Below are 25,740 nucleotides of genomic sequence, written 5' to 3' on the forward strand. Positions count from 1 at the left end.
ATGGGCTTCCTAAAATGTATTGGCACTAGTAAATGTCTCTTTTGACTTCATCAAAATAATAAGGAATCCTAACATTGGTGTTATATGAGTAATAGTAGCAGTTTTATTTAAAAAAAAAAATTTTTTTTAACGTTTATTTATTTTTGAGACAGAGAGAGACACAGCACGAACAGGGGAGGGGCAGAGAGAGAGGGAGACACAGTATCTGAAGCAGGCTCCAGGCTCTGAGCGGTCAGCACGGAGCCCGATGCGGGGCTCGAACCCACGGACCGCGAGATCATGACCTGAGCCGAAGTCGGATACGTAACCGACCGAGCCACCCAGGCACCCCAATAGTGGCAATTTGAATTGAAAAATGGTACCTGCCCCTGACCTCAGCTGGTAGGGTCTGGTTGAAAATTACTGAAAAGGTCTAGTCTATGGATAAATATGAGGGCTGCATATTTTAATAGACTATTTGCAGTTTCTCTACCTTATTTGTTCAGCTTATATTGAATAAAATGGTGATAGAAAACTAACACACAGGGTGAATGGGAGAGCAAGAAATGAGCTCTGTGATAGTTTATAGACGACTATCAACATTTTGGTTAACCAAATTGCAAACATTTTCAAAATTTCCAAACCAGACATTTAAAACATGGCAGCATGATCTACGGATTATAATATGCACTAGTTACTTGGTAAAATATAAAGTAGTGAAGCATACTGAAAAAATGCGAACCATTTAAGTGCCAAACGAGGGATATGTTACAGACTAAACCAATCCCACCACTGATTCCCATTGAGGCACGAACATGCACAGTAAATTAGATTTCAAAAACTGTGTAAGTGCGATTTGAAGAAGGGGACTTAAGAAACAACACAAGATGATGTAAAAGACTTCTGCCAGTGGTTCTGGAAACCGTTTGCGTTGTGTTTCTGTTCCTGAGCAGGTGACCAAAAGCACTGAAGCTGAGAAAGAGTGTAACAGGGGTGGGAGGAATGAGGAGGAAGATCCAAGGTAAGAGGTCGGGGAGAACACGACCAGGAAGGAGGAGAATACAAAAGGAACTAAAAAGATAAAGGGAGAAAAGAAGAAAGTCAGTCTCGGGGTGGGGGTGGGGGGCAGAAAATCACGTGGGGTGGGGCTCCCATGGTGGCTCCAGATTGACTCTGGGGGGAGGGGCTTGGGTTGGCAAGCCAGTGGGGCAGAGTGGTCGTGGCTTGTGGTTTATGGAGGTTGGTGTTTAGCTGAGTGGGCCTGCTGGGAAGGGGGTTACTGGTAATCACAGAATGGGGGGTACCTAACAGCACCGGCTCCCCATGTTAGCATCTGGCATCCCACGGTGAACCAGGGAGCCAAAGAAAACAGGAGAGAAATGCCCAAGGCTTAATGAAAGTGGTTCATGTTTAAAAGTGTCACAAAGGTTGCTACCACTTTCTCTGAAGATGATCTATGCCATAGAAATAACAACGCAACCCTCATTGCTTCAGGAGTTCTGCATAAGAGAAACAAAAAGGACCCTGATAAGGTTGACCTCTTACCCAGGGTGCTCCCCAGAACACTGCAATGAGGATCTGGAAAGCACTTTTGCGGGCTTGAGGGCTTCTGCAGAAGGCACTACTAGATGATGCCAAACTTTTAGGTCTTATTTCTGGAAACAATCATGCAACTTATTATACTTAGTGACAGAAACTCAAGTAAGGTTTTTTTTAACAGCCCACATATAATTCTTTTGTGTGACACATTTCTGTTTTTCGTGTTTTTGGTGAAGGCTTTAAGGTCTGGTTTTGGTATAATTTTTTTTTTTTAAACAAAAATACTAAAAGTTTGCTCAGGACATGGGTGCTAAGTGGAATTTTGAGTGCCCAAAGATAACCATGCCCTTGTCCCCAGAATCTGTGAATACGTTGGGCTACATGTCAAAGGAGAATTAAAGTTGCCAATTAGCTGACCTATTATCCAGGTGGCCTAGTGTGATTAGGGTCCTTAAAAGTGGCAGAGGGAGGTAGAAGGGTCAGTCAGAGGGAGGAGGGACTGTGAAGGAAAAGCACAGACAGATGCAATGTTGCTGGCTTTGCAGATGGAGGAAGTGGCCATGAGCCAAGCAATGTGGGCGGTCTCCAGAAGCTGGAAAGGGTAAAAAAAAAAATGGGTTCTCCCCTGCGGCTGCCACAAAGAAATGCAGCCCATGTGACACCTTCATCTTAACCCGGGGTCACACTTCTGACCTCCAGAACTGTAAGATAATAAATTGGGGTCTAAGTTGCTAAATTTGTGGTAAATTTGTTAAAGCAATCATAGAAAACTCCTACAACATCTAACTTCCTTACAGTAATGGTAGTCCTAAACACCAACTCTTTAATTGGCTTTGGATTACTACGAGATAAGAATTCCTTGATGGTGATTCTGAGTTCTGTGAAGAGGGAAGCTTCAAATCAACCACAGTGAAATTATGGACCATTTCAATACAGGACCAAACAAGGCCCGGAGGATGGCAGCTGCTCCAAATTGTATCCTTTGGGGGATACAGTCTTTGCAATTTAATGTTTTGGCACACTCAGGTTTATAAAACATTAACACACATTATTGACTCCTGCCAAATTTTTCCTCTTAAAGGAAAAATATACTCAGCTTCTGTTTATCTGAAAAAACTCACCACTCAGGGTGAATTGCTATTTGCAAGACCTGTCTGTAAAGAGACTGTTCAGGGAATTTATCTTAGCGGATCAAACTTGCAAACAAAGCTGATAATGTCCAGTAGCTGTGACTCCACTGAGAAGGGCATTAAAATCCGTTCAATGTCCATTAACATGGTACTTCTTTCAGTATTCATTTCTCCACAAAGCAAAGACAGCATTGAGATGGTCTCCATGAAAAAGACATACTTAAATTTCTGAGGCTAAGTATTTTTACTTAGTAGCATTGCTAAATCATACTAAGTTGAAAGTCAGAGAATAGGCATTGTTTAAACAGTAATAGTAATAGACCGAATGAAGATCTAAGTCAAGAGCAATGGCTCTATTTTATGGTAGCATGAGATGTCACTTATTCCCGTTAAAAAGACTGACTTGAACTCAAGGGAATTCGTCATCAATTTATCATCACCTTCTGCCCTCGAATCTAAGAAGTTTCAGCCCTAGTTCTTTCTCTAAGAACAGCTGTTACCTGTGGGTGAATCTTCCTGGTGAGCTGACAGGTAGCAAACACTAAGACTTTGGAGATAATGTGAAGAAAACATGTATGAATCTGAGAACCTGATGACAACCATATTGCTTATATGGTCAAAACAGAATCTGCTCACAGGTCTGAGAAAAATCTATGAAGGTGAAGGAAAGCTACTGAAAGGATAATGTAAACTTAATTTTTTTTTAAGTAGGCTCCACACCCAGCACGGAGTGCAGTGCGGGGCTGGAACCCACAATACCGAGATCAAGACCTGAGCTGAGATAAAGAGTCGGACACTTGGGGCCCCTGGGTGGCTCAGTCAGTTGAGTGTCCAACTTCGGCTCAGGTCATGATCTCGCTGTCTGTGAGTTCGAGCCCCACGTCGGGCTCTGTGCTGACAGCTTAGAGCCCAGAGCCTCCTTCGAATTCTGTGTCTCCCTCTCTCTCTGACCTTCACCTGCTCACTCACGCTCTCTCTCTCAAAAATAAAAATGAACATTAAAAAAAACTTAAAAAGGAGTCAGACACTCAACCGACTGAGCCACCCAGGTGCCCCAATACAAACTTAATTTAATTTAATGTTTTTTTTAGAGTTTATTTATTTTGAGAGAGTGCAAGTGAGCGCTGAAGAGGGGCAGAGAGAGAAGGAGAGAGAATCGTAAGCAGGCTCCTCACTGTCAGCACAGAGCCTGATGCGGGGCTCAATCTCATGAACCTCAAGATCATGAGTTGGGTGCTTGGGGCTCAGTCGTTTAAACATCCGACTTCGGCTCAGATCACGATCTCGCGGTTCATGGGTTTGAGCCCCGCGTTGGGCTCTGTGCTGACAGCTCAGAGTCTGGAGCCTGTTTGGGATTCTGTGTCTCCCTCTCTCTCTGTGTCTCTGCCTCTTGTAGTCTATCTCTCTCTCTCTCTCTCTCTCTCTCTCTCTCTCAAAAATAAACATTAAAAAAAAAAAACCAAAAAAGAGTCGGACGCTTAACTGACTAAGCCACCCAGGCATTTTAAACTTAATTTTAAAAATAAAGACAAGCTCCAGGCACTGCATAGGAGAATAAACTTGTGAATATGAGCCCATGGAAGTCAGGAAAGTGAACTTGATAAGTCAGTGACATCAATGAGCACCCACCAGGTTAGTGTGATGTTAACACTGGCAGGACTCAGTGGTTTCACACTGTGGAGTTTCCAGGGTTGGCGCTGAGGGTATGTAACTGATGAGAGAAATGTACAGAGTACCGAAGGGGCTTCCTAAGCATGTTGTTTATCATACCGTTCCCCCCCCCCCCCATCAGTTGTATTGTCCCATGAAAACTTTTCCTGGTTAAAAAATTTATTTTTCTTTCAATTCATTGCCTCCCAAAACGATACGACCAAAAACAAAACAAAGATCCAAGTTTAAAAAAATACATAAGCAAAAAACCTCATTTACCGCCAAGACCTCTTTCTCAAACACTGATCTCACAAAGAGGTATGTGAACGTGGTGGCAGAGGGGCACTCAAGAAATGTCATCTCACACATACAAGGACATGGACACTGGTCAGTTTTCTCTGGAAAAACACACCAATATTATGAAATGTGAACACGCTAAAAAACTCAGCCACTACGGGGAAGGTCTGAGTTAGCAGATATCGTAGGCACCCATATGCTGACAAAAGTTTGTTTGCCCACCTGCTGCTCGGCGAGCCTCTTCTGGATCTCTTGATCGTCACAGACGTCATAAACAACAGGCTTAGAAAGCTCTGACTCAATTCGAGCCAACCAGGTGCGAAGGTTGCTCATGTTTTTGTCCAACTGCTGAATAAACGCAAAGGTCTCCTTCAGCTTCTTCACCCTAAACATATTTGCAGGAAAAAAAGGAGGTTAAAAAAAAAAAGCCCAACGTTGAGTGGTGAGAAAAACAAGGTGTCACAGGATAAAAAGCAGCTTATGTTGGTTATTGATTTTATAGCAGGAACAGCTCTCACGTCACGGATAGGAGTTTTCACAGAATACGTGACACTTCACAAATTGCTGGTCTGGTTGATTTTCAAATGCACTATGAGTTAATCCACCCCTACAAATATGAAGTCCTATCTTTCCCAGAGTAGGATCCCCTAAGACCCAGTACCTCTTTCTAGGGCTGCAGAGGACAGAGGAGATGCTATCCCCGCTCTCTCTAGGTTAAAACAACCACGCTGGATTTCTGTCCAGTTTCTGTCTTGGGTATGCCTGAGATCGCGGCGGTCAGGGACATTCCCCGATGGTTTAAAGACGTTACGTGCCTGGCTCGCTTGATGATTATCTGGCCCATGATGACGCTCGTGGAACCCTCCTCTTGAGCAAGCACAAAACATATGCTAAAGCCCACCGCATCCAATCTAAGGGGTTGAGGGTGCCACACACATATACCCAGCCCGTTATGGGGCCGCTGTGCCAGGCCAAAAAGGGAGGAGAGAGTGGGGAGGAGGGACAGGCCAGGATAATCTGCAAGCACCGTTCTAAATCCATCTGCCTCCTACTCCGTGTGGAGCGGATTTGAACGGACACACACGGCGTCAGTATAATTGGTGAGCTCACTGGCGCCTCAAGGTACTGTCGGGGGGAAACGGCTTGTTCTGGGGATCTGTGGATTCTCAGCGAATCTCAGCGACTTGAAGTAATAGCCGTGACGCCAAGTTCCCACCGACCAAGACTCAGGTTACAAGGTGCCTTCAGAACTCCATCCTACAGCACTAGAGAAAGAAAAACTGAGGCTCCAACTCACCAGAAATGCACTGTCTTCCCAGGTTGCCTGTGAGCAGTTCCCTAGCGCCCTCCTTGCCCTCCTCCTCCTACCCACCTGTGGGTCTTCGGCCAAAGTGTACACTTGGGGTGGCATGGCCGATCCATGCATGCTCCGGTGCTTTCACAGTCCTCGCCCCACCCTGTCATTATCAGTTTAATCCCCTGACCTTTTCAAGTTGTCCAGCATGCAGTGGCCTCTCTGCCTCTTTCCCTGCACTCTGCAAAGTGGCTCCCCTTCCCTTCTCCTGGAGCCTCCAGCACGGCTCACCGAAGACACTGGGGGCCCCTGGCCCACGTGCTCCCGCAGCACCTGGGACCTCCTGCCCTGTGTTGCGTCTGCGTCTCTCATTCGCTATCCACCCATCGCAACAGAGCCCGTGCTGGCCAGGCTGCACGGGGCTCCCTACCTCTGCCAGCCCAGTACCTCCCACACTGCCTGGTGGGCGGTGTTGACAAACATTTGTTGCATGAATAAATGTGTAAGAGCATCTTCACTACAAACGTAGACCACAGAATTGTGTGGGTTTTTTTTATTTTTTAAAATGTTTTAATTAATTAATTAATTATTTTTATTTTTATTATTTTTTTTTAACGCTTTTTTAATTTATTTTTTTTGAGACAGAGAGAGTCAGAGCATGAACGGGGGAGGGTCAGAGAGAGGGAGACACAGAATCCAAAACAGGCTCCAGGCTCTGAGCTGTCAGCACAGAGCCTGACGCGGGGCTCGAACCCACGGACCGCGAGATCATGACCTGAGCCGAAGTCGGCCGCTCAACCGACTGAGCCACCCAGGCGCCCCTGTTTTAATTTATTTTTGAGAGACAGAGCACAAGTGGGGGAGGGGCAGAGAGAGAGAGAGGGAGACACAGACTCCAAAGCAGGCTCCAGGCTCTGAGCTGCCAGCACAGAGCCCGACACGGGGCTCGAACTCATGAACCGTGAGACTACGACCCTGAGCCTAAGTCGGATGTTTAACCAACTGAGCCACCCAAGCGCCCCAGAATTGTGTGTTTTAATTTTTATTTATTTATTTATTTTTGAGTCCTACCATCAACCAAATCAACCCTGGGGACTGACGTCTAGCTCCAGCTCTCTTACCAGCTGGTTTTATGATTTAGGAAAAATCCTTTTGTTTCAGCCTCCTCATCTCTAGTAGGCTTTTGAGGTCCCTCAAGGTCCAGGGAGGTGATAATATCTGGGTGAAGTTACGGCCAGAGTTCTGGAAGTGAGCAGACCTGGGTCTAAGTCCCATTGCACCATTTATGGGCTTTGCACACTGCAAGGAGCCCAACTTTCCTGATTCCCAGTTTCCTGGTCATCCACCTTGCAGGTGGTTCTGAGCCCCAAAACAAAAGGACGTGTGTCAAGTCTTTGGCACAGAGCCTTATTGCCACTGGGATTACACGATGCTACGACACCACCTGATTCACACGACACCGGACCTCACAAAGTCCTTTCATAAATATTTATTCTCAACAGTGCCAGGAGGGAGGCCAGCTTAGGAGGCGGCCACGGAGTCCGGTGGTAAAGAGCACAGACTTTGTGGTGAGGGCCTCGGTTTGAATCCTAGCTCTGTTTAAGCTCATCTGAAAAACTGTCAACAGCAGTTAGTCCCTTCCTTCACTGGGTGGGTGAGAGGGCTGAAGGAGATATAAATACATGAAATGCATTTGGCACTGTGCCTAACAGAGATAAATGCCCAGAAACCACGATCGAGAGGATTTTCATGGTGGTTAAATTTTTCCAAATTACAATCTTACTGCAAATACCACAAGGAGTTCCTTTCAAAGCCTCAAGATGATTTATTAAAAAAGAAGAAACAGAATCTGGGGCCAGGCTTGGATGCAGTTGTAACCTAGATCTTGCCTTCGTCCCTGTGGCTTTCGAGGGACACCCTCCTCCCCCCAGTATCTTGTCACCCTGACTGCCTAGGGATCAGAAAGGACATGCCAGACAATGCCAGAGGAGCTGGGAAACCCAGGCCCTATTGGACAAGGAGTCTTCCATGCAGTTTGCAAGGGGCTGCGCTTCTGGAGGCTCTGGCTGGAGAGGCAGCCCAGCCCTGAGAGCTCCCTAGAATGGAGGGGAGAGGAGGGTCAGCAGCCTCCGCACAGCTCTCCTGCCTCCACCTCCATCCAGCACCTGACCCTATGCCATCCTCAGTATCCCAGCCTCTTTATTTTAAAAAGAAAAGCGCTAAAATGCAATTCTTTAAACGGGGGGGTGGGGGTGGGGTGGGGGGTGGGGGGTGGGGTGGGGGCGGCGGCTAACAGACAAAAGAACCTGGATGTAAACAGAGACGAAGCGACCTTGAATCCTATTAATCCCAGGGTGAGACGTACAATAAGTGAGGGTGGGGACTGGTAGGAGGCAGGCGGAAGAATAATTTACTTGGCTTCACCAGGACTGATACTCCAGGCCAGTGACGTCCAAAATGGAGTGCTCAAGACAATCCAATGGAGTATGGGAACAAAATATTAGACTTTCTAGTGCTGTCCCATTCTTTTGAAGCGTCTACACTGGGCACACTTTAGAATTCACAAACTTTACGACCATGTGGCACAACTACAGACCATGCTGACATGTACCTGTGCCAGGTCTGTCGTGCTTTATACACGGGCAACTCATTTAATCCTCCTGGCAATGCTAGGAGATCAGTACCATTAGCATCCCCATTTGACAGAGGAGGTAACTGTGGCACAGGGATTAAATAACTTGCCCCAGTCACATATGATTAAATGGCAGAGGCAGGATTTCAACCTGGGCATGCTGTTCTTAGGCTCTTTCCTCATGGCAACTCATATAAACCTACATACGCTAACGTGCACACACGAGCCCATGAGATAACGTTAGGCACGGGATGCCTTTTGTTGTTGTAGGGAACGTGATTAGAAGTCCAGAGTCGTGGCTCTAGGATACGCTGCGGGGGTAGAAGCCCGTCCACCAAGTGCTATACTTCGGGTGCTCCCAGTTGCCCCTCCATGATTTCCTTTCAGTAAGCATTTAACCATGTGCTTTGTCTTGGATCCTGTGCAGATCCCAAGGATTCAGGAGACAACTGAAATACAGATCTTATTCCCAAAGAGCTGATAACCTAACTTAGATTGAATTTCGACATTATAATAACAATATAGGAGGCGTTTCATAAATATCTTTTGAATGAGTAAAGGAGGTTCACCCATACCTTCAAGTTTGTCTTTTTCATAAAACACATAGCTAGGTTCTATGTTAAAGGAAAGAGGTAAAGGTCAGAGCACCTCTAAGCCATCTTGCCACAGAACAATTTGCTGCCACACTGCAAGCCCTACATGCTTGGTCCTTTAGCATGTAGAGAATAGTCCTGAAATGTAAATTATTCCATATAGATGAATTTGATATTAAAAGCCTCCATCACACATTGTAAGCCTTAGGTCTGATACATAGAATGATACTAGCCGGACTTGATCTGGTTCCATACAGGGCAAGCGAAATATTGACAGGCACACAAATCATACATACCCTTAGGTCAAATTAAAGAGAAAGGGAAGGTAGGAGGAAAAGAAAAGAAGAACGTTGCCAAGAAGCTATAAAAGATTCACCTAATCAGGATCCAACCTACCCCTATGTCCCAACCTCCGACTGAGGACGTAATATCCAAAATTGCATGGTGATTTAAATAAATGTTGTTTTTTTGTTTGTTTGTTTTTTTTTTTTTTAGATAATCCCGTCACAACTTACTCTAGGAACCCTCACGTGTACTGTTGAGTTTGTATCGTATTCTATACAGATACTGTAATCTCATTATCACCTTTCCAGGGTCAAGAAGTATGGGTCATTTGCCAACCCAGGCAACCAACCTCCATGTTAGGCCTTGTTAATATCGCTCTTGGAAACATTTAAATCTCGAGTTCATGTTGAGAAACAAGGAAACCCATTCAGAATCCAGACCGCTGGCACAGGGAAGCAACCACAACATTGCATTACATCAACCATGGAGGCAGTTTGTTTACGTGGCTCATCGTCTCTAACTTGCCCATGTTTTACCCAGGTGCACCACATATAGAAATCCTGTTTCTCTACAAACAATAAGTGTGATTTCCCGAGTCAAATTCTAATTCTGAGGCTTGGGAGAACAACATTTTTAGGTGCAAAGGGGAAGTTTCTCACCTGTGTAGATTACTGGAAGACCTTTTTATATGAAATCAAACAAAATAAGAATTTTTATTACGAGTAGCTACAAATTAGGAGATCTTTTGCAGGGATTATGGGTAGAAATGCAGCAGATAATCAAGGCGAATAAAGTTTTATTTTAATAGTGATAGATCAGAATACAATACTTATGAGCCCTGTCTCCCTCTAAAACAAACAAAACCAAATCTGGTTAGTATCATTCTATGTAGCAGACCTAAGGCTTACAACATGTGATGGAGGTTTCTAGTATCAAATTCACCTATATGGAATAATTTACACTGCAGTCCTATTCTCTACATGCTAAAGGGTCTACAGCTAAAATACAAAGACCTTAGATCATCATCAATGAGAAAAATCCTATGCCAATGTGGACAGCATAACTTAAAAAATACTGAAAACCGAGATGGTCAAAATATCTGAATTTGTGCAGAAACAAACAGCTACTCAAACCTGGGGGCAGCTGTCAGCTGCTAAAAACACCATACAGATTCTGTACAACTGCATCTTTTTACGTGACTAAACAGCTTTATAGTAAGATAATCAATTACTCCAAGATCTTGAAGCCCTGATTTGAGACATTTGAGCTAATCGTCTCTTTGAAGCATTCATGTCGCCGGAGGACTTCCATTTTCCACACAGCATAATCGCCCCTCTCCCTTGCTTGTCAAAAGCTGGGCGCAGACGCCACGCTCGCGAGCTGACACTGGGAGAGAACCCATCCCCCCCTCCCCATGGCTGAGCACACACACACACACACACACACACACACACACTCACTCACTCACTCCACAGCCACCATCTCATCCATCGCTCCTATTGTAACCAAAATGAGGGAGCAAGAAAGGGAGACATACAGAGGCAGCAGCCGCCCCTCGGCCATATGCTGGGCTGATGGCTGAAATGGCACTTACTGTTGATGAGAAAAAACCATTCCTTCTGTTTAGGGGAAGCTCCAAGTTCCCGGCTGCACCTCCACCTCCCGGGCCAAGGCAGCCCCTCCCCCGGCCACCCGCCAGTCCATCCCCTGGCTCAGCATCCAGCGGCCGCCCTCCCGCAGGCTCGGGCCACAAAGCAGCGCCCCCAGGAAGGGAGCCGACCTGCCTCTCGGCTCACTGCAGTTTTAATCTCCGTTTTCTCCCTTCCAATAAACAAATATCTCCAGCTCCTTCCTCTCTCTCTCTCACACACACAGTCTTTGTTCTGACGCTACAGGATTGCAATGCTGGGGGAAGAAAGTCACAGTGTTATCTTGGCTGTGGGTTATTTATGAAGTGCTGTAAACAGAGGGAAGAGAAACATTTAGGTTTGGGGCACGGGAAAGAGGATTTCTGTCCTCCTCAAGCCAAATTTTGGCTTCAGATTGGAAAAAACTGGTGAAACTGGAAACCCCTGAGTCCAACAGGGATACCCTCCTAGGGTCCTCCTGAGGAAGAAATTTCCAGGGAATGCGGGGGTGGGAGGTGGGTTTCTGCCCTGCCTTTTTAGCCCTGTGCATCCTGGTTTAGGAAAAGGCAGAGAGTTCACCAACTCCATTCCTCCGCCTTTTGCAAAAAAATTCTATGTTATAGTACAAATGGAGTTCAAGACTTTGCAGAGGAAGAGATTTTGCAATTTTCCTTGTTAGCTGCTCCCAGGATTGACCATAATGTCTCTGAAAATTCCTCCATATCCCTAATCTGGGTTTCTCTAGGGTATCCCAAGTGGCTGTTTACCAGAGCACCCTTGGTTTGTGTCCAGCCCCTTTCAGACTTACTCTCCGCCTTATTTGAAGCCTCAACAATATCATTTCTCATGGGTCCCTAAAGCCCAACATACCATAATTATTATATCCCCACCTTGAAACACAGCGAGCACATTCTAGACCCGTGAAATTAAGAGCACAGTCTTGGAAACCGTTCTCCCCAAATGCAACATCTAACTGGTGCCTACACGCTTAGCTGTCCCTGGGACCTGCTAAGTATGATCCCCCAAAGACTAGTACATTGGACCTGCTGATGCCATCCGTTCACTGACCCCCTGGTGGTTGCGGTCTTGAGGAAACTCCCCAACCCTCAGGGCCCAGGAGCAGCAGCCCCATGCTCCGGAGGGGGAAAGATCAGGCTGATGGGAAGGAAAATGGAGATGGGGAGGGTGACCTCACATCTGGCTTCTCCTGCACTAAAATCTCTAAATCCTTTCAGTTGTACTGGATCAGGCCAGAGCAAGTCAACTCTATGACTAGCGGCATTGTTTGGTCTTCCAAAATAACCTTGAGAAAATACAGATAAAAAGAGAGCAAGGAAAAACTTTATCAATTTAAAAAGGCACACATCTCCCTGCCCATTCTGCAAGGGATGGAAAACACTCCCAACACATAGTTGCCATGGTAATAACTGCTAGGTTCAAATGACAAAATTTTAATTGCTACTATTGTGAAACAGGTGGGGTTTTCACGTTTGGTAGGTGAAATGTGAAAATTATGCTTAGTTAAAAAGTTTCTTTTCATGGACTTGATTCTTCTGATAGTGAGAACTATCTAGTCTAAACAGGGAGGGATCGTATGGGAGCATGCCTGAGCAAGTCCCCCCCTTGAAACACTGGCTTAAGGATATCAAGTCTGCTAATGACGTTGCCATCAAGAGAAATTAAATTTTTTTTTTAGATCTGTATTTTTTAGAGAGAGCATGAGCAGGGGAGGGGCAGAGAGAGAGAGAGAGGGAGACACAGAATCTGAAGCAAGCCCTAGGCTCTGAGCTGACAGCGCAGAGCCCATAGTGGGGCTCAAACTCACGGACAGTGAGATCATGACCTGGGCCAAAGTCAGAGGCTTAACTGACTGAGCCACCCAGGTGCGCCAACCATCAAGAGAAATTAAAGAGAAAGGTAAAAACATTGAGGACATTTTTTCTTAAGGAAAAGAAAAAATAAAGCCCCCGTGTTCCTTTTTCCATAATGAACATTCAGAAAAAACAGATAAGCAAAAAGAAAACTGAAGTCACTGATGATGCCTACACCAACAGATAACCAATGTAAACATTCTGGAGTATGTCTTTCCATCCAGTGGTCCCGTCTGTTTTAGGCACTGACAGCTTTGACCAGATCATTCACACATACTGCTAGAAAGAGTCTTTAAAAAGAGCTTCCCTTCTCCTCAGCTACTTTTCCCCAGGTCTCTGAAGAGGCTCCACAACTAGCCAAAGTGACTTACCAAAGACAGACTGACCAGTGGCCACAGGGCTCCTACTTCATAGGATGAAGCTAGGGGTTTATTGAATGCAATGGGGAGAGGTTTCTGGGAAACAAAAGTAGATGGGTTTGTAAGGAGTTCAACTGTTGGGTTTCTGAAATCCAGGTAGACACAGATGAGAAGTAGGAGACTGAATTTTCCTCTGGCATCAGTCCCATTGAAGGCAGGATGGTGGGGAGGTGGGGGGGGGGGCGGGTAGGACCCCCTTTTCAGAGCTTTGGTCTGTGCTGGCTGAAGCAAGCCAACTTTGTACCTTTTGTCCATCATCCAACATCCCGTGCCTAAAGTGTTCCCACTAATAGGTAGCTGAGCTGCCTCTAAAACGGGATCACACATATTGGGAGTTCTGAAAACTTCTTGTAATTTAGTTGTCTCTCCTGCATTGACATTTTGCTGGGTCAGTCTTCAAAGATATTATCTAAGAAAACATGAAGGGGGAGGAGCTAATAGCTACAATATTTTAAAACAATTTTTTTAAAGATTTTATTTCTAAGTAATCTCTTCACTCGATGTGGGGCTCAAACTTACAACCCCGAGATCGAGTTGAATGGTCTACTGACCCAGTCAGCCAGATGCCTTAATAACTGTAATTTTAAAAAAAGTTAACTCTTGGGGCTCCTGGGTGGCTCAGTCGGTTAGGCGTCCGGCTTCAGCTCAGGTCATGATCTTGTGGTCGCGAGTTCGAGCCCCGCGTCAGGCTCTGTGCTGACAGCTCAGAGCCTGGAGCCTGTTTCAGATTCTGTGTCTCCCTCTCTCTGACCCTCCCCCCGTTCATGCTCTGTTTCTCTCTGTCTGAAAAATAAATAAACATTAAAAAAACCCCAAAACATAAAAAAGTTAACTCTTCATTTAATCTGTCAAATAAGCATAGTAGTATAAAATTAGTATTTCTTGTCATCAAGTCAGATTGAGTTCTAGAATAATCACACCATACGCAAAAAAAAAAAAAAAAAAAAATACATAGTGCTTCAATGGCCTTTCTGTTGGTGAAATGAATAGTATGTTTTACATGAATTTAGATATCATTAAGGTAAGCAGCTGCCCAAGGGCCCATGACGATTGGGAAAATCTCCTGCAGCAATTCTCATGGAGAGCCACTTCTCGGAATTTTGATGTCTACACCCAAGGCCAATATAACCTTATGTGAGGTTAGGTTCCCCTGCTCCCTCCTTTGATTAGCTGGTAATTTGGGGAGATGTATCCTTCAGGTTCTCTGCTTTAACGATTTTACAGAAGCTGAAGAACACCTTACAAGTAGAGAAAGAACAGTGGCTTGGGTCTAAGCCTGCTTTCTCCTCCTCATTACCATGTAACCACCCTGCACTGTGCCCCAGGCTAATAGCGTATGTGTGCAAACAGACCCATAGCTGTCCTGCTGCTCTCTCATCCAGGATCTTGTGCCTAGTTTATCAACCAAGACACTAAAGGTTCTGCTTGGCATTGTTCAAATCTAAATTCTGCAGCCTGTGCTCCCAACCCCTTTCCTCGGTGGTGACACCTTTGCGTAGTACCCAGCATGAAATCAGTGTCAGAGATCCGACAAGGAGCTAATTCCACGTGAGGCTATGGCAGGTCTCAGCTTGCCTCAACCCACAAAGTCAACTGAAGGGTAAACCCCATTCAGAGCTTCTTAGGCTCTCAGCCATCTGTCTCACCTGGTCTTTGCTTTAAGAGAAGAGAAATTACTCTCTCCCAAGTCCTCTAGTTTTGAAGGGATTAGACTCTCCTTCTGTTCTCTTCGCTACAAACCGCAAGAGTCTAGGGGAGCAGGGAGGCAACACCACTATGAGTGGCAATCCTGGCACCTCACATGCTGGCTATGTAATTATAGGCAGGTTACGCATCTTCAACTTCTCAGTCTCCTTATCTGTAAAATGGGATAATGGTATCTACCTTTCAGAATTACAATGACGATTAAGTGAAATCATGTGTAAAAAGCACATGGTCAAGAATATAACTCTGGATTTTTGGCTCAGGTCATGATCTCGAGTTTCATGAGGTCCAGCCTCAGGTGGGCTCTGTGCTGACAGGGCAGAGCCTGCTTGGGATTCTCTCTTCCTCTCTCTCTCTCTCTGTCCCTCCCCCCTCAAATAAATAAACATTAATAAAGAAAAAAGAAAAAAGAAAAAATAAAAAAAAAAGAATGGACTGTCACTCTAGTCTTCGGGAAGCATAATCTAGACCTTACTCCTAAATGATCCATAAACAGGTCTGATGTCATCATACTCTCGATTAGCGCCAGGTGCTCCAGAAGACTCCAGAAGACTTAGGATATAAAGACGATGTCAACAAAGACATGCTAGACACAATTTACTTAACAGAAACGATCGCATTCTTAGGCACTGAAATGTTCACATCAACCAATATCTGAGACGCTCTGTTGCTGTTGTCTTGTTTTTTAGAGAGAGGGAGAGACAGAGGGAGAGGCAGGGGGAGAAGGAGACAGAGAATCTTAAGCAGGCTCCATGCCCAGCTCAGAGCCTATGAGGTCGTGACCTGAGCCCAAATCAAGAGTGGGACGCTTAAGCAACTGAGCCACCCAGGTGCCTCTCTGAGGCACTGTTCTAAGCACTGGGAATTTAAGAGAGTCAAAGACACTGGTCTCCTGGAAGAAAGACCTCTTAGTATTAGACACAACTGAGGGAATCCTCTCCCATTTAATAAACATGCTACTTCGTCTTACAGTCTTCTTAGGGGAAAACAATGATAGCAGCCACTCAGGGAATGCTGGCTCCTACAGGCTGGTCCTGTGCCACATGTGGGACACAAACCATTCATCCTCATAGCAGCCTCTGACGTAAGCAGTGCTATTAGACATAGTTTGCAGATTTGGAAACTGAGGCTTAGAAAGGTTAGATCTGGAGTGCTTGGGTGGCTCAGTTGGTTCAGTGTCCGGCTTCAGCTCAGGTCATGGTCTCACAGTTTGTGAGTTCGAGCCCCGCATCGGGCTGTGTGCTGACAGCTCAGAGCCTGGAGCCTGCTTTGGAGTCTGTGTCTCCCATGCTCTCTGCCCCTCCCCCACTCACTCACACTCTGTTTCTCTGTCCCCAAAATAAATAAACATTAAAAATAATAATAATAATAATAATAAAATAAAGGTTAGATACCACTCAAGTTTCTACAGTAAGTGGGAAAGGCAGGATGTGCTCAAAACCTGTGCTCTTAATCTTTTTTGGGTTACCACCATGGATTTCTACAGATTTCTTTTTTTTTTTTTCAACTGGCAATACAGACAAGTTAAATTCAGCCCAGCCTATGCTGCTAGCCAAATCACCCTAATGTTTGTTTTGGCAAACCCTCCACTGCTAAAGAACCATGAATGACTCAGACTTTATTTAGGAGGCCAAATCTTCGGTTGAGATTGAAGGTCTTTTAAGCATTAGCCCTGATCCACCTCTCTAGCTTCATCTCCTACATTTGAGCCAATGGAGCTTCTTGTTATTTTCTGAAAGACTTCCAAGCTGCTCGATCCCTGTATCCTTTTGCTCACAACGTAACGGTCTCTGCCACCAGTAACCCTCAAGGATCCCAACCCATCACTCAGGACCATCTGGGAACACCACTCCTCTGAAAGGCTCCTCCTCATTCCTGCCCCCACTCCAGAAAGATGAGCTCTGAGCTCGCAAACCACTTGGCTTTACAGCTGCTCAGATGTCTGCTCCCATTAACGTAATTGACTCATCTTACTTCCTGTCTGTAATTCTCATAGCCCTTAGCCTGGCGCCCTTGCTGATTGAATCAGGTTCACTTACGGTTTACAGTAAACAGTGAGGTCAAGGAAATAAATGCCAAATTATTAAGAGCATCTTATTTTCATTACTCCCTAATTCCTCATTCTCCTTACAGGTCCTCCTGTATATTCTGCATCTCAGGCGTGTTCCAAATATCTGAGCACACTGCTACAGAAGAGACTCGCATGGCCAGTGTAAATACAAAGCTGCCATGAGTGGTCCCAGAGCTGAGTGACCATTTTTTGCGGGCCAGGTTGCACGTGAAAAACATTTCGGTTGGGGTCTGTCTTTGGAGAGAGAATTTGAAGACAAAAGACACTTAAAAGCTCTGGGTGGTGTCAGCTTCATTATTCTGTGAGGGGAGATAAAATTACCAGTCTTATTTCTGATAAGGTTGCACTAGAGAATATAGCTTTGATTTGTGGCTACCGACACGCCTCCTAAGGCCACATCTTAGGACCAGATGCCCACTGGGGCCTGCAGACCAGCATCTAGAAATCAGGCACATGTCCCGACCTATTTGCATTTGCCTACATACAAGCAGGGACAGGCAGAGACGATTTCATCTGGGGGACACACAAGCACTGAAGTAGAGTTGAAGTTTCTAAATACTTCGTCCAGGATCTCTTCTCAAATTAAACCTAACTTCACGTGAAATTTTAAGCTAAAGAAAAAAACATTGAAGTCTCATATATGAAAATACAATCTTCCTAAAAGGTTGAAATAAGAATTTCACCCGAAGTTTGCCTTCCTAAGTTTATGAAACTGCTAGGATGCTTTAGAGGAGACTAAGCTTAGTTTCTGGATGTGTGATGTCACCACGGTGCCTAGGAAATAAGAGTAACTTCTAGGCCATTTCTCACCTTGATCCAATGACATCAAAAAGATGCTGCCAGCGGTCATTGATTTTGTTGAGCTTGTCATCGATCTCAGCTGCTCTTGTCTTGTTGCTGGCCTTGATCAACTGGTCACCCATTTGCTTTAACTGTAACTTGTTTTCACTAAACAAGTTTATTTCTTCCATGCAGTCCTGGCAAAGGCACCAAAACACAAAAGCCTCAGTTACTACTGAAAATTCACTTCTTCGCCAGTCACAAACATACAGCCGCCTCTTGAAATTAAAAAAGAATTCAAAAGCTTCTCTTACCTGTTAATGCAACTCTTCAGTGAGTAGCTAAAAAGTCAAACAACACCCACTTGGCTCATGTGTAATACGTAAGGCAGTAGTTAACTTTTTAAACAAAAATTTTTTTAATGTTTATTTACTTTTGAGATAGAGACAGAGTGTGAGTGGGGGAGGGGCAGAGAGAGAGGGAAACACAGAATCTGAAGCAGGCTCCAGGCTCTGAGCTGTCAGCACAGAGCCCGATGCAGGGCTCAAACTCGGGAATGGTGAGATCATGACCTGAGCCGAAATCGGACGCTTAACCAAGTCACCCAGGCGCCCCAGTAGTTATCATCTTTTTACGTTTTTATTTTTATTAACAAAAATTTTTTTTAAATGTTTATTTATTTTTGAGACGGAGAGAGACAGAGCATGAAGGGGGGAGGGTCAGAGAGAGAGGGAGACACAGAATCTGAAGCAGGCCCCGGGCTCCGAGCTGTCAGCACAGAGCTCGACGTGGGGCTCGAACTCAACAGACCGTGAGATCACGACCTGAGCCGAAGTCAGGCGCTCAACCGACTGAGCCACCCAGGCACCCCACTTTCTTTCTAAACAAATTTTTTAAAAAGTTATTTATTTTTGAGAGAGAGAGAGAGAGAGAGAGAGAGAGAAAGAGTGTGAGTGGGGGAGGGGCAGAGAGAGGGAGACACAAGATCTGAAGCAGGCTCTGCCGAATTGGGATGCTTAACCGACCCGAGCCACTCAGGAGCCCCAGTAAGAGCTTTCTTGAAATAACCGAGTGGCATTTTGGGTGACCGCAGCAAGAAGCCTTTCCCTGTGGAGCCTGGTGGCCATTTCAAAAATTATGAGCCCCAGTTGCTGTTGGCGTCTCCCCTTTGGCGAGGGGAGCTCTCTCATAGCGACAACCAGAGAAGCCACAACCCCTGGCATATGAACTGATGCTTAAGCTGACAAGAGCCCTGCTCTGGCCAGACTTCCTGAGAGTAGGCACAACAAGCCTCATGCCCTCCTATGATGGTCCCACAACTCCCCCATCTCTCTGGAATCATCACTTACCAACTTTTCTCTGCGAATGAATAAAGACAGTGAGAAAGGCGTTCAAATTTCTGCAATGTTATTAGAAACATATCTAACAGGTTAGGCCACTGTGAGCCTGGGAATGAGGGCAGAGAATTCCGAGGCAGTCCTAACGGCAACCATCTGGATATTCCTGCTTACCTTCTGTAACTTTTCAATCATTTCTTCAATACTAAGATCTGCTGTCTGTAGAACTTTGTTTTCCATCTGCACCAGCCATGCACACAACTCTTTATTTTTTTCATTGAACACAATCCATGAATTGAGTCTGTCTTCAATCTCCTGTTTGCGTATAGCCACCTGGAAATGAAAATGAATTTGGCAGCTGAGTGTTGGCAGGAAGGAAACTATTTCCTTTCCCTTCCCCCCATTAAAAAGACTATGAATTTCATTCATTTTAATCAGTAACCCTGTAGACTTAAATAACTTTACCCATTACCTAGGGTTCAACATCAACAGTTATACCTTTTTTTTTTCTTTAAAAAAAATTTTTTTAAATGTTTATTTATTTTTGACAGAGGTGGGGGGTGTGAGTGGGCGAGGGGAAGAGAGAGAGGGAGACACAGAGTTCGAAGCAGGCCCCAGGCTCTGAGCTGTTAGCACAGAGCCTGACGTGGGGCTCGAACTAATGGACTGCGAGATCATGACCTGAGCTGAAGTCGGATGCTCAACCGACTGAGCCACCCAGGTGCCCCAACAGTTACACCTTTTGATAAATGCCATAAAAGCAACAAAATCAAGATTATGTCTGAAGTGTAACTGACCGAAAGAATTCAGTTTTATTCAATGCATATCTACTATTACCAGGTCATATTAAAAATTAGATAGGAAAGATTAGCTAAATACAGTAAACATCACCCAAATTTCTTCTGATCCTTGTTCTTTCAATATACCTTTATCGATGGCTTGCTACATGCTAATTTACAGTTTTATGACCCAAATCTTTTACTTTTTTTTTTTTTTAAAGCAGGTTCCACATCCAGCATGTAACATGGGGCTTGAACTCACGAACCTAATCAAGACCTGAGCTGAAATCAAGAGTTAGACACTTAACCAACTAAGCCACCCAGATGCTCTCAAATCTTTTACCTTTTTAAAAATGACCAAGTCCTTATTTCTATTTAAGGCCAATGTCCTGCCTATTCAACTTAAAAACTATAAATCTAGATCAAAACATTAATTTAACATTTATAATGCAAATGGACTAAAAATTAAATTTATTTCACAATTTTAGTGGTAGATTTCCAAAATAAAGCAAAGTAAAATTAAAAAACAAACGCACATTTCTCATTTAATCCACCTTCCCATTATGCCCTCTGGCTTTAGATGCAAAGTATGGAAATGGAACCACATACTGGTCTGTAGTGAGCAGGCTGACCCCACATACCCAATGCTCTATTATGCATTAGCAACCCCTAAGCTGACAAAGGCTCTTCCTCCTTAAAGGGTTCAAATTTACAAGTTAAGTATAAAGAATGCAAATCAGACTTTCTAAATGTACAAAAGTATTCTCGGCTCTTAAAAATCTTTAGAATCTTAGGGTTAAAAGAAGTAGCTAAGAGTTCTTTTCATAAAGTTTTTTTTTTTTTTAAATGTTTATCTATTTTTGAGAGAGAGAGACAGAGAGACAGAGCATGAGCGGGGGAGGGGCAGAGAAGGAGACACAGAATCCAAAGCGGGCTCTAGGCTCTGAGCTGTCAGCACAGAGCCCCACGCGGGGCTCAAACTCACGGACAGCCGGTCGCTCAAACCACTGAGCCACCAAGGCGCCCCAGATAAAGTTTTAACACCCCACCTTACAGGTGGGGAAACTAAGGTAGAACTCCCAGAGATTTTCCTGCTATGTACAATGAAAACAAGTAATCTTCTCAGAGTGAGGCAAAAATACTTAATGCTTATACATTCACCCAGCCAAACGTGTTAAGAAGGCTCAAAGAACTATCCCTAAAAAACAAGTTTTGTGTTTCCATTCCTGAGGGCATCTATTTATCTTAGCTTTTTAAAATCCTGGCATTTTGCACAGTGCCATTCTGATTGGTTTCCTAATGGTAACAATTAAAAGAACATCTGGGCCCCAGTCTCCCGCTTCTACCTTAAGTTTTAGGAGGCTTTTCACATACTCTAAATATTTTCTTTTATATAAAATATGAACAAAAATTCTAAGAGATCATTTAAAATTATGGTTCATTGTGAATGTTAAATACTAAAATCAAGAAGAAAAAATTATTTTACTTTATTCAAAGGCACTCAAAAGTGAATTTCATCCTTTAAATACACTTCTTCATTCACAAAAATGAGATTAAGGAATTTATTTTTCTTAGGATTATATGTTCTCAAAACAAAGACCTTTTCGAACCCTTTAGTTCCATCCTGTCACAAACATGTACTATTATACTCTAACCACGATCCAATGTTTATTAAGGAGAAGTGATCCATGGAGGTACTACGTGTAGCTGTTGACGGTTTCTTTTAGAGAGTTTTAAAAAACCAGCTACTTGAAAGGAACATCGGATTGCATGTGAATACAGAGTTCTCGGATGAAATACCCCTGTGTCAGGCACTAAGTAAGACTGTTGCTGCTCATTGGGCCCAGAGAGATACTGCAGAGACATCGCTCTTAATGCCGGACAAGACCTCTTTGCTGAAGTCCTGATTCTAATATACCAATGGGTACTGGTCATCTGTGTAAGACAGAGAGCAGAAAGCTCACAGCTGCCGGTAACTGCAATTCCCCCCCCTCCCCCACCCCATTTAAGGTGAGTTTTTAAAAAGCTTATTAAAAGTGTGCAAACCTCCAGCATTGAGCACTGGAGAAACAAAGGGTCAAATCTGTTAACCATGTTGCTGCCTTCTAAAGGAACAGCAGCCAGCCTGGGCTCCAATTGAAAAGGGCCTCCGGTTCAATGAAATTAAGCCCCTTTCTACTTTGTCTGGCCTTTGGAGACATTTCAATAAACTCCAGAACAGCCGTGCCCTGCAGTTAACTGACTTACTCTCAAGCAGAGGTCTTCCCATTGTCTGTGCAAATGCTCTGTTTGCTCCTCCAAAACCATCACGTCCTCCGCAAGAATGTGCTGGGTTAAGTCGGTCTTCAGAGTGTGAAGTTCTTTCAAGTTCTGGGTCCAGTTGGCCAAAGACTTCTCTAGTTCCTGCATTTAAACACAACAAGGGGGGGGAAAAAAACAACCCTTCAACTCAAGCTGCTGTTGTTTCCAAACCTGTAGGCTAATCCTTTGATTGGTCTGGGGGAGGGGAGGCCAGGGAAAGGGGCGGGACCTTCTGAATGAGAAACAGCCCAGGGCAGCGGCTGCTGTTGTGGTTGGCCGGTTCTTCACCACCCTTTTCTCAAAGGAAAACTCCTTTCTACCTTTATTTTCCTTTGCTCAGATAGTTCAGATTTTTATAGAATTAGTTCTATTTTAAAGTCATGTAGGTCTTTACCTTTATTGAGAAGAAATTATTTTTGGAGGCTGGCAACAATCTCTCTCTCTCTTGCACACACACACACACACACACACACACACCACACACTTTTAATTCTGAAACAATGTCACAGAAATGTCTATCAAGTGTGATTTCCCATCTTAAAAAAAAAAAAAAACACCTAAGAAATGTATTGTTGCTACCGTGGCAATCGTAACATCATAACAATGGCTTCTGTTCAACGGAATTATTTTGGTTAAGCTTCCCCCCAAAAATGAATATAATGGAAGAAAAAATAAATTCTTCCCTAATATTCGGCAGAAACTGGTTAGCAGAAAATCTCTGGGCATGAAAACAATTATTTTTAAAAATGTGTCAAATTTAAACTTTCTGAATTCTAGGACTTACGAAAAGTGCTTTCACAACAGAGGGGGTAAAAGGAACACAAGAATCCTCCAGATTTTTCTTTGGCACGTTTAAAGGGTCTTCATTTGTACCCGTCTATTGCAGTAGAAAGAAGAGATTATTTTACTTACATCAAAAATAATCTGAGGGGTGGCAACAATAGAAATGTGTTAATCCTGATTCATTTTCAGAGTTCTAAAAGCTACATTGGCATGACTGCATAACTTGCTGACAGAAATTTATAATTACTCAAATGGCCCACAGAACTCTTTTTTTTAAAAAAAAAATTTTTTTTAATGTTTATTTATTTTTGAGACAGGGAGAGACAAAGCATGAACAGGGGAGGGTCAGAGAGAGGGAGACACAGAATCTGAAACAGGCTCCAGGCTCTGAGCTGTCAGCACAAAGCCCGACGCGGGGCTCGAACTCACGGACCGCGAGATCATGACCTGAGCCGAAGTTGGCCGCTTAACCGACAGAGCCACCCAGGCGCCCCCACAGAACTCTTTTTAAAGGTTGCATGGAGGGGCGCCTGGGTGGCTCAGTTGGTTAAGTGTCCAACTTCAGCTCAGGTCATGATCTCACGGTTTGTGGGTTCCAGTCCAGCACTGGGTTCTGTGCTGACAGCTCAGAGCCTGCAGCCTGCTAAGGATTCTGTGCCTCCCTCTCTCTCAAAAATAAAGAAACGTTAAAAAAATTTTTTTAGGGGCACCTGGGTGGCTTGGTCGGTTAAGCGTCCGACTTCGGCTCAGGTTATGATCTCACGGTCCGTGAGTTCGAGCCCCGCAGAGCCTGGAGCCTGTTTCAGATTCTGTGTCTCCCTCTCTCTCTGCTCCTCCCCTGTTCATGCTCTCTCTCTGTCTCGAAAATAAATAAACGTTAAAAAAAAAAATTTAAAAAAAAATTTTTTTTTAATATATGAAATTTACTGTCAAATTGGTATCCATACAACACCCTAAAAATGTTTTTTAAAGCATTAACAAGAAAAGAAAAAAAGAAGAAAAATCTTTAAACTCTTGTTACCTACTTTTACCCTCATGATTCTAGTAAAGTGGATGAGAGCAGATTCTGTGTGGAACACTTTTGCTAGCTATAGGCTATAAAGGGAATGACTCATAAGTGGATGCGCACCACTCACTGACTTAAAACTAAAGATCCCAAGACTGTGAGCTACACAGAGTGTTTCTCAGTCTGGTGCCAGGAAGCTCAGCCTGTCCATGGCCCTGCTCAGAGGTGTGGGCTCAGATGCCTGCATAGTCAGGGAGGCATGTTTAGGCTTTCCACAGCCAGGTTTAAATTGATTTGATTTGGATATTTGGTTTCCTTCTACAGTTGAAAGGATAACGAACAGGTATAGAACTTTTGAATATGGACATTTTTATAATTCTTAATAAATACTGCCAAATTGCATTCTAAGAAGAATGGCTGTATCTTTCTCCACATACTTTCTGGTGTTGTTATATATATATGTATATGTTGCATATATATATATGTTGTGTGTGTATATATACACACACATATACATATATATATACACACATATACATATATACCTTTGGATAAATATGTATAAGTGGACAAGTTTAAAATTTGGACAAGTTTAATATGCCTAATGTTGGACAAGTTTAATACATATACTGGACAAATTTAATATGCATAATGATTAGTTATTATTTAAGTTTGTATTTCTTTACTTAGTTGAAATGCTACCCACTCTTTCACCCTGATGCTTCCACAAATATATTTAGTTAATTCCCATTTACGCTTTCAGATCTCAGACATAAGGGTGATTCCTCAGAGGAGCCTTCTCTGAGTCATCAGACAAGGTTGGGACCCCAGTTTTATTTACACTCTTGTAGCCCCCTGTCCTTTTCCTAACATTCATCATACTTATTCACGTGCGCGCGCGCGCGCACACACACACACACACACACACACACACACACACACACACACACGAGTGAGGCTCTTTGGTTAGCATGTGTCTCTCAAGTAGTCTAAACCGTCAGTTCCATTACTGGCCAGCAATGACCACACAGTTCACCAATCCATTGCTGAGCACCTACCGTGATGCCTTGCGTACTTAAGTCCTCAGATATACAAATGTATGATTGAGATATAGAAATGTACGATTGAAAGGAAAGCAATTTGGCAGGGTCTCAAGAACTTTAAAATGTTCATAAAGTAAGAAAAGCAAAGAATCATCAAAGAATATATAGAGCGAGGTCGACTGTGGAGGTTTATTATGGTTGATCACTATTTGTGCAAATATTTCAAAAATCATGCTTCTGTCTTTAAATGAAAATACTCCAGACTTGCTACCAAATCATAACTGCAAAAGGGAACATGCCACTCAGGTAAGTGTTTTTCTTAATTTAACCATAGAAACTGTCTATATTGCCTGTAAGATTCCCATTGTTCATAGAACATGAGATGTAAAATTTCGTTCTTTGATTACATAAAATGAATGGGACTCTAACACAGCACAGCAGCATTAAAGCCTTTGCCTGTGGACTCACTTACCAGGGGGATTGCCAAGTCCCATTTTTCTACCTTACCATTTGGGTAAACATAGGACCAAAAAACGTGTATGTATATAAATATTGGCCGGTATATGCATAGAATATCTTTGGAAGAATACACAAGAACTTGGTAACACTGATTACCTCT

General features: G+C 43.8%; 1 protein-coding gene across 9 annotated transcripts in view; it reads right to left on the reverse strand.

Annotated features, from left to right (window-relative positions):
• Positions 1 to 25,740, reverse strand: part of SYNE2 (spectrin repeat containing nuclear envelope protein 2) — a 337,489-nt gene that overhangs the window by 20,910 nt on the left and 290,839 nt on the right. For 8 of the 9 annotated variants that reach the window (XM_049611445.1, XM_049611444.1, XM_049611443.1 and 5 more), the window contains 4 exons: positions 22,236 to 22,391; positions 19,384 to 19,542; positions 17,903 to 18,069; positions 4,818 to 4,980 (listed from right to left, as the gene is read on the reverse strand). In XM_049611445.1, the coding sequence (XP_049467402.1) occupies positions 4,818 to 4,980; positions 17,903 to 18,069; positions 19,384 to 19,542; positions 22,236 to 22,391 (645 nt within the window). Of the gene's footprint in view, positions 1 to 4,817; positions 4,981 to 10,993; positions 13,478 to 17,902; positions 18,070 to 19,383; positions 19,543 to 22,235; positions 22,392 to 25,740 lie in introns of those variants that run through there. The other variant, XM_049611447.1, reaches the window with a different exon arrangement.

This window comes from Panthera uncia, assembly GCF_023721935.1.
Source record: "Panthera uncia isolate 11264 chromosome B3 unlocalized genomic scaffold, Puncia_PCG_1.0 HiC_scaffold_1, whole genome shotgun sequence".
In the NCBI taxonomy this organism is placed as follows: domain Eukaryota; kingdom Metazoa; phylum Chordata; class Mammalia; order Carnivora; family Felidae; genus Panthera; species Panthera uncia.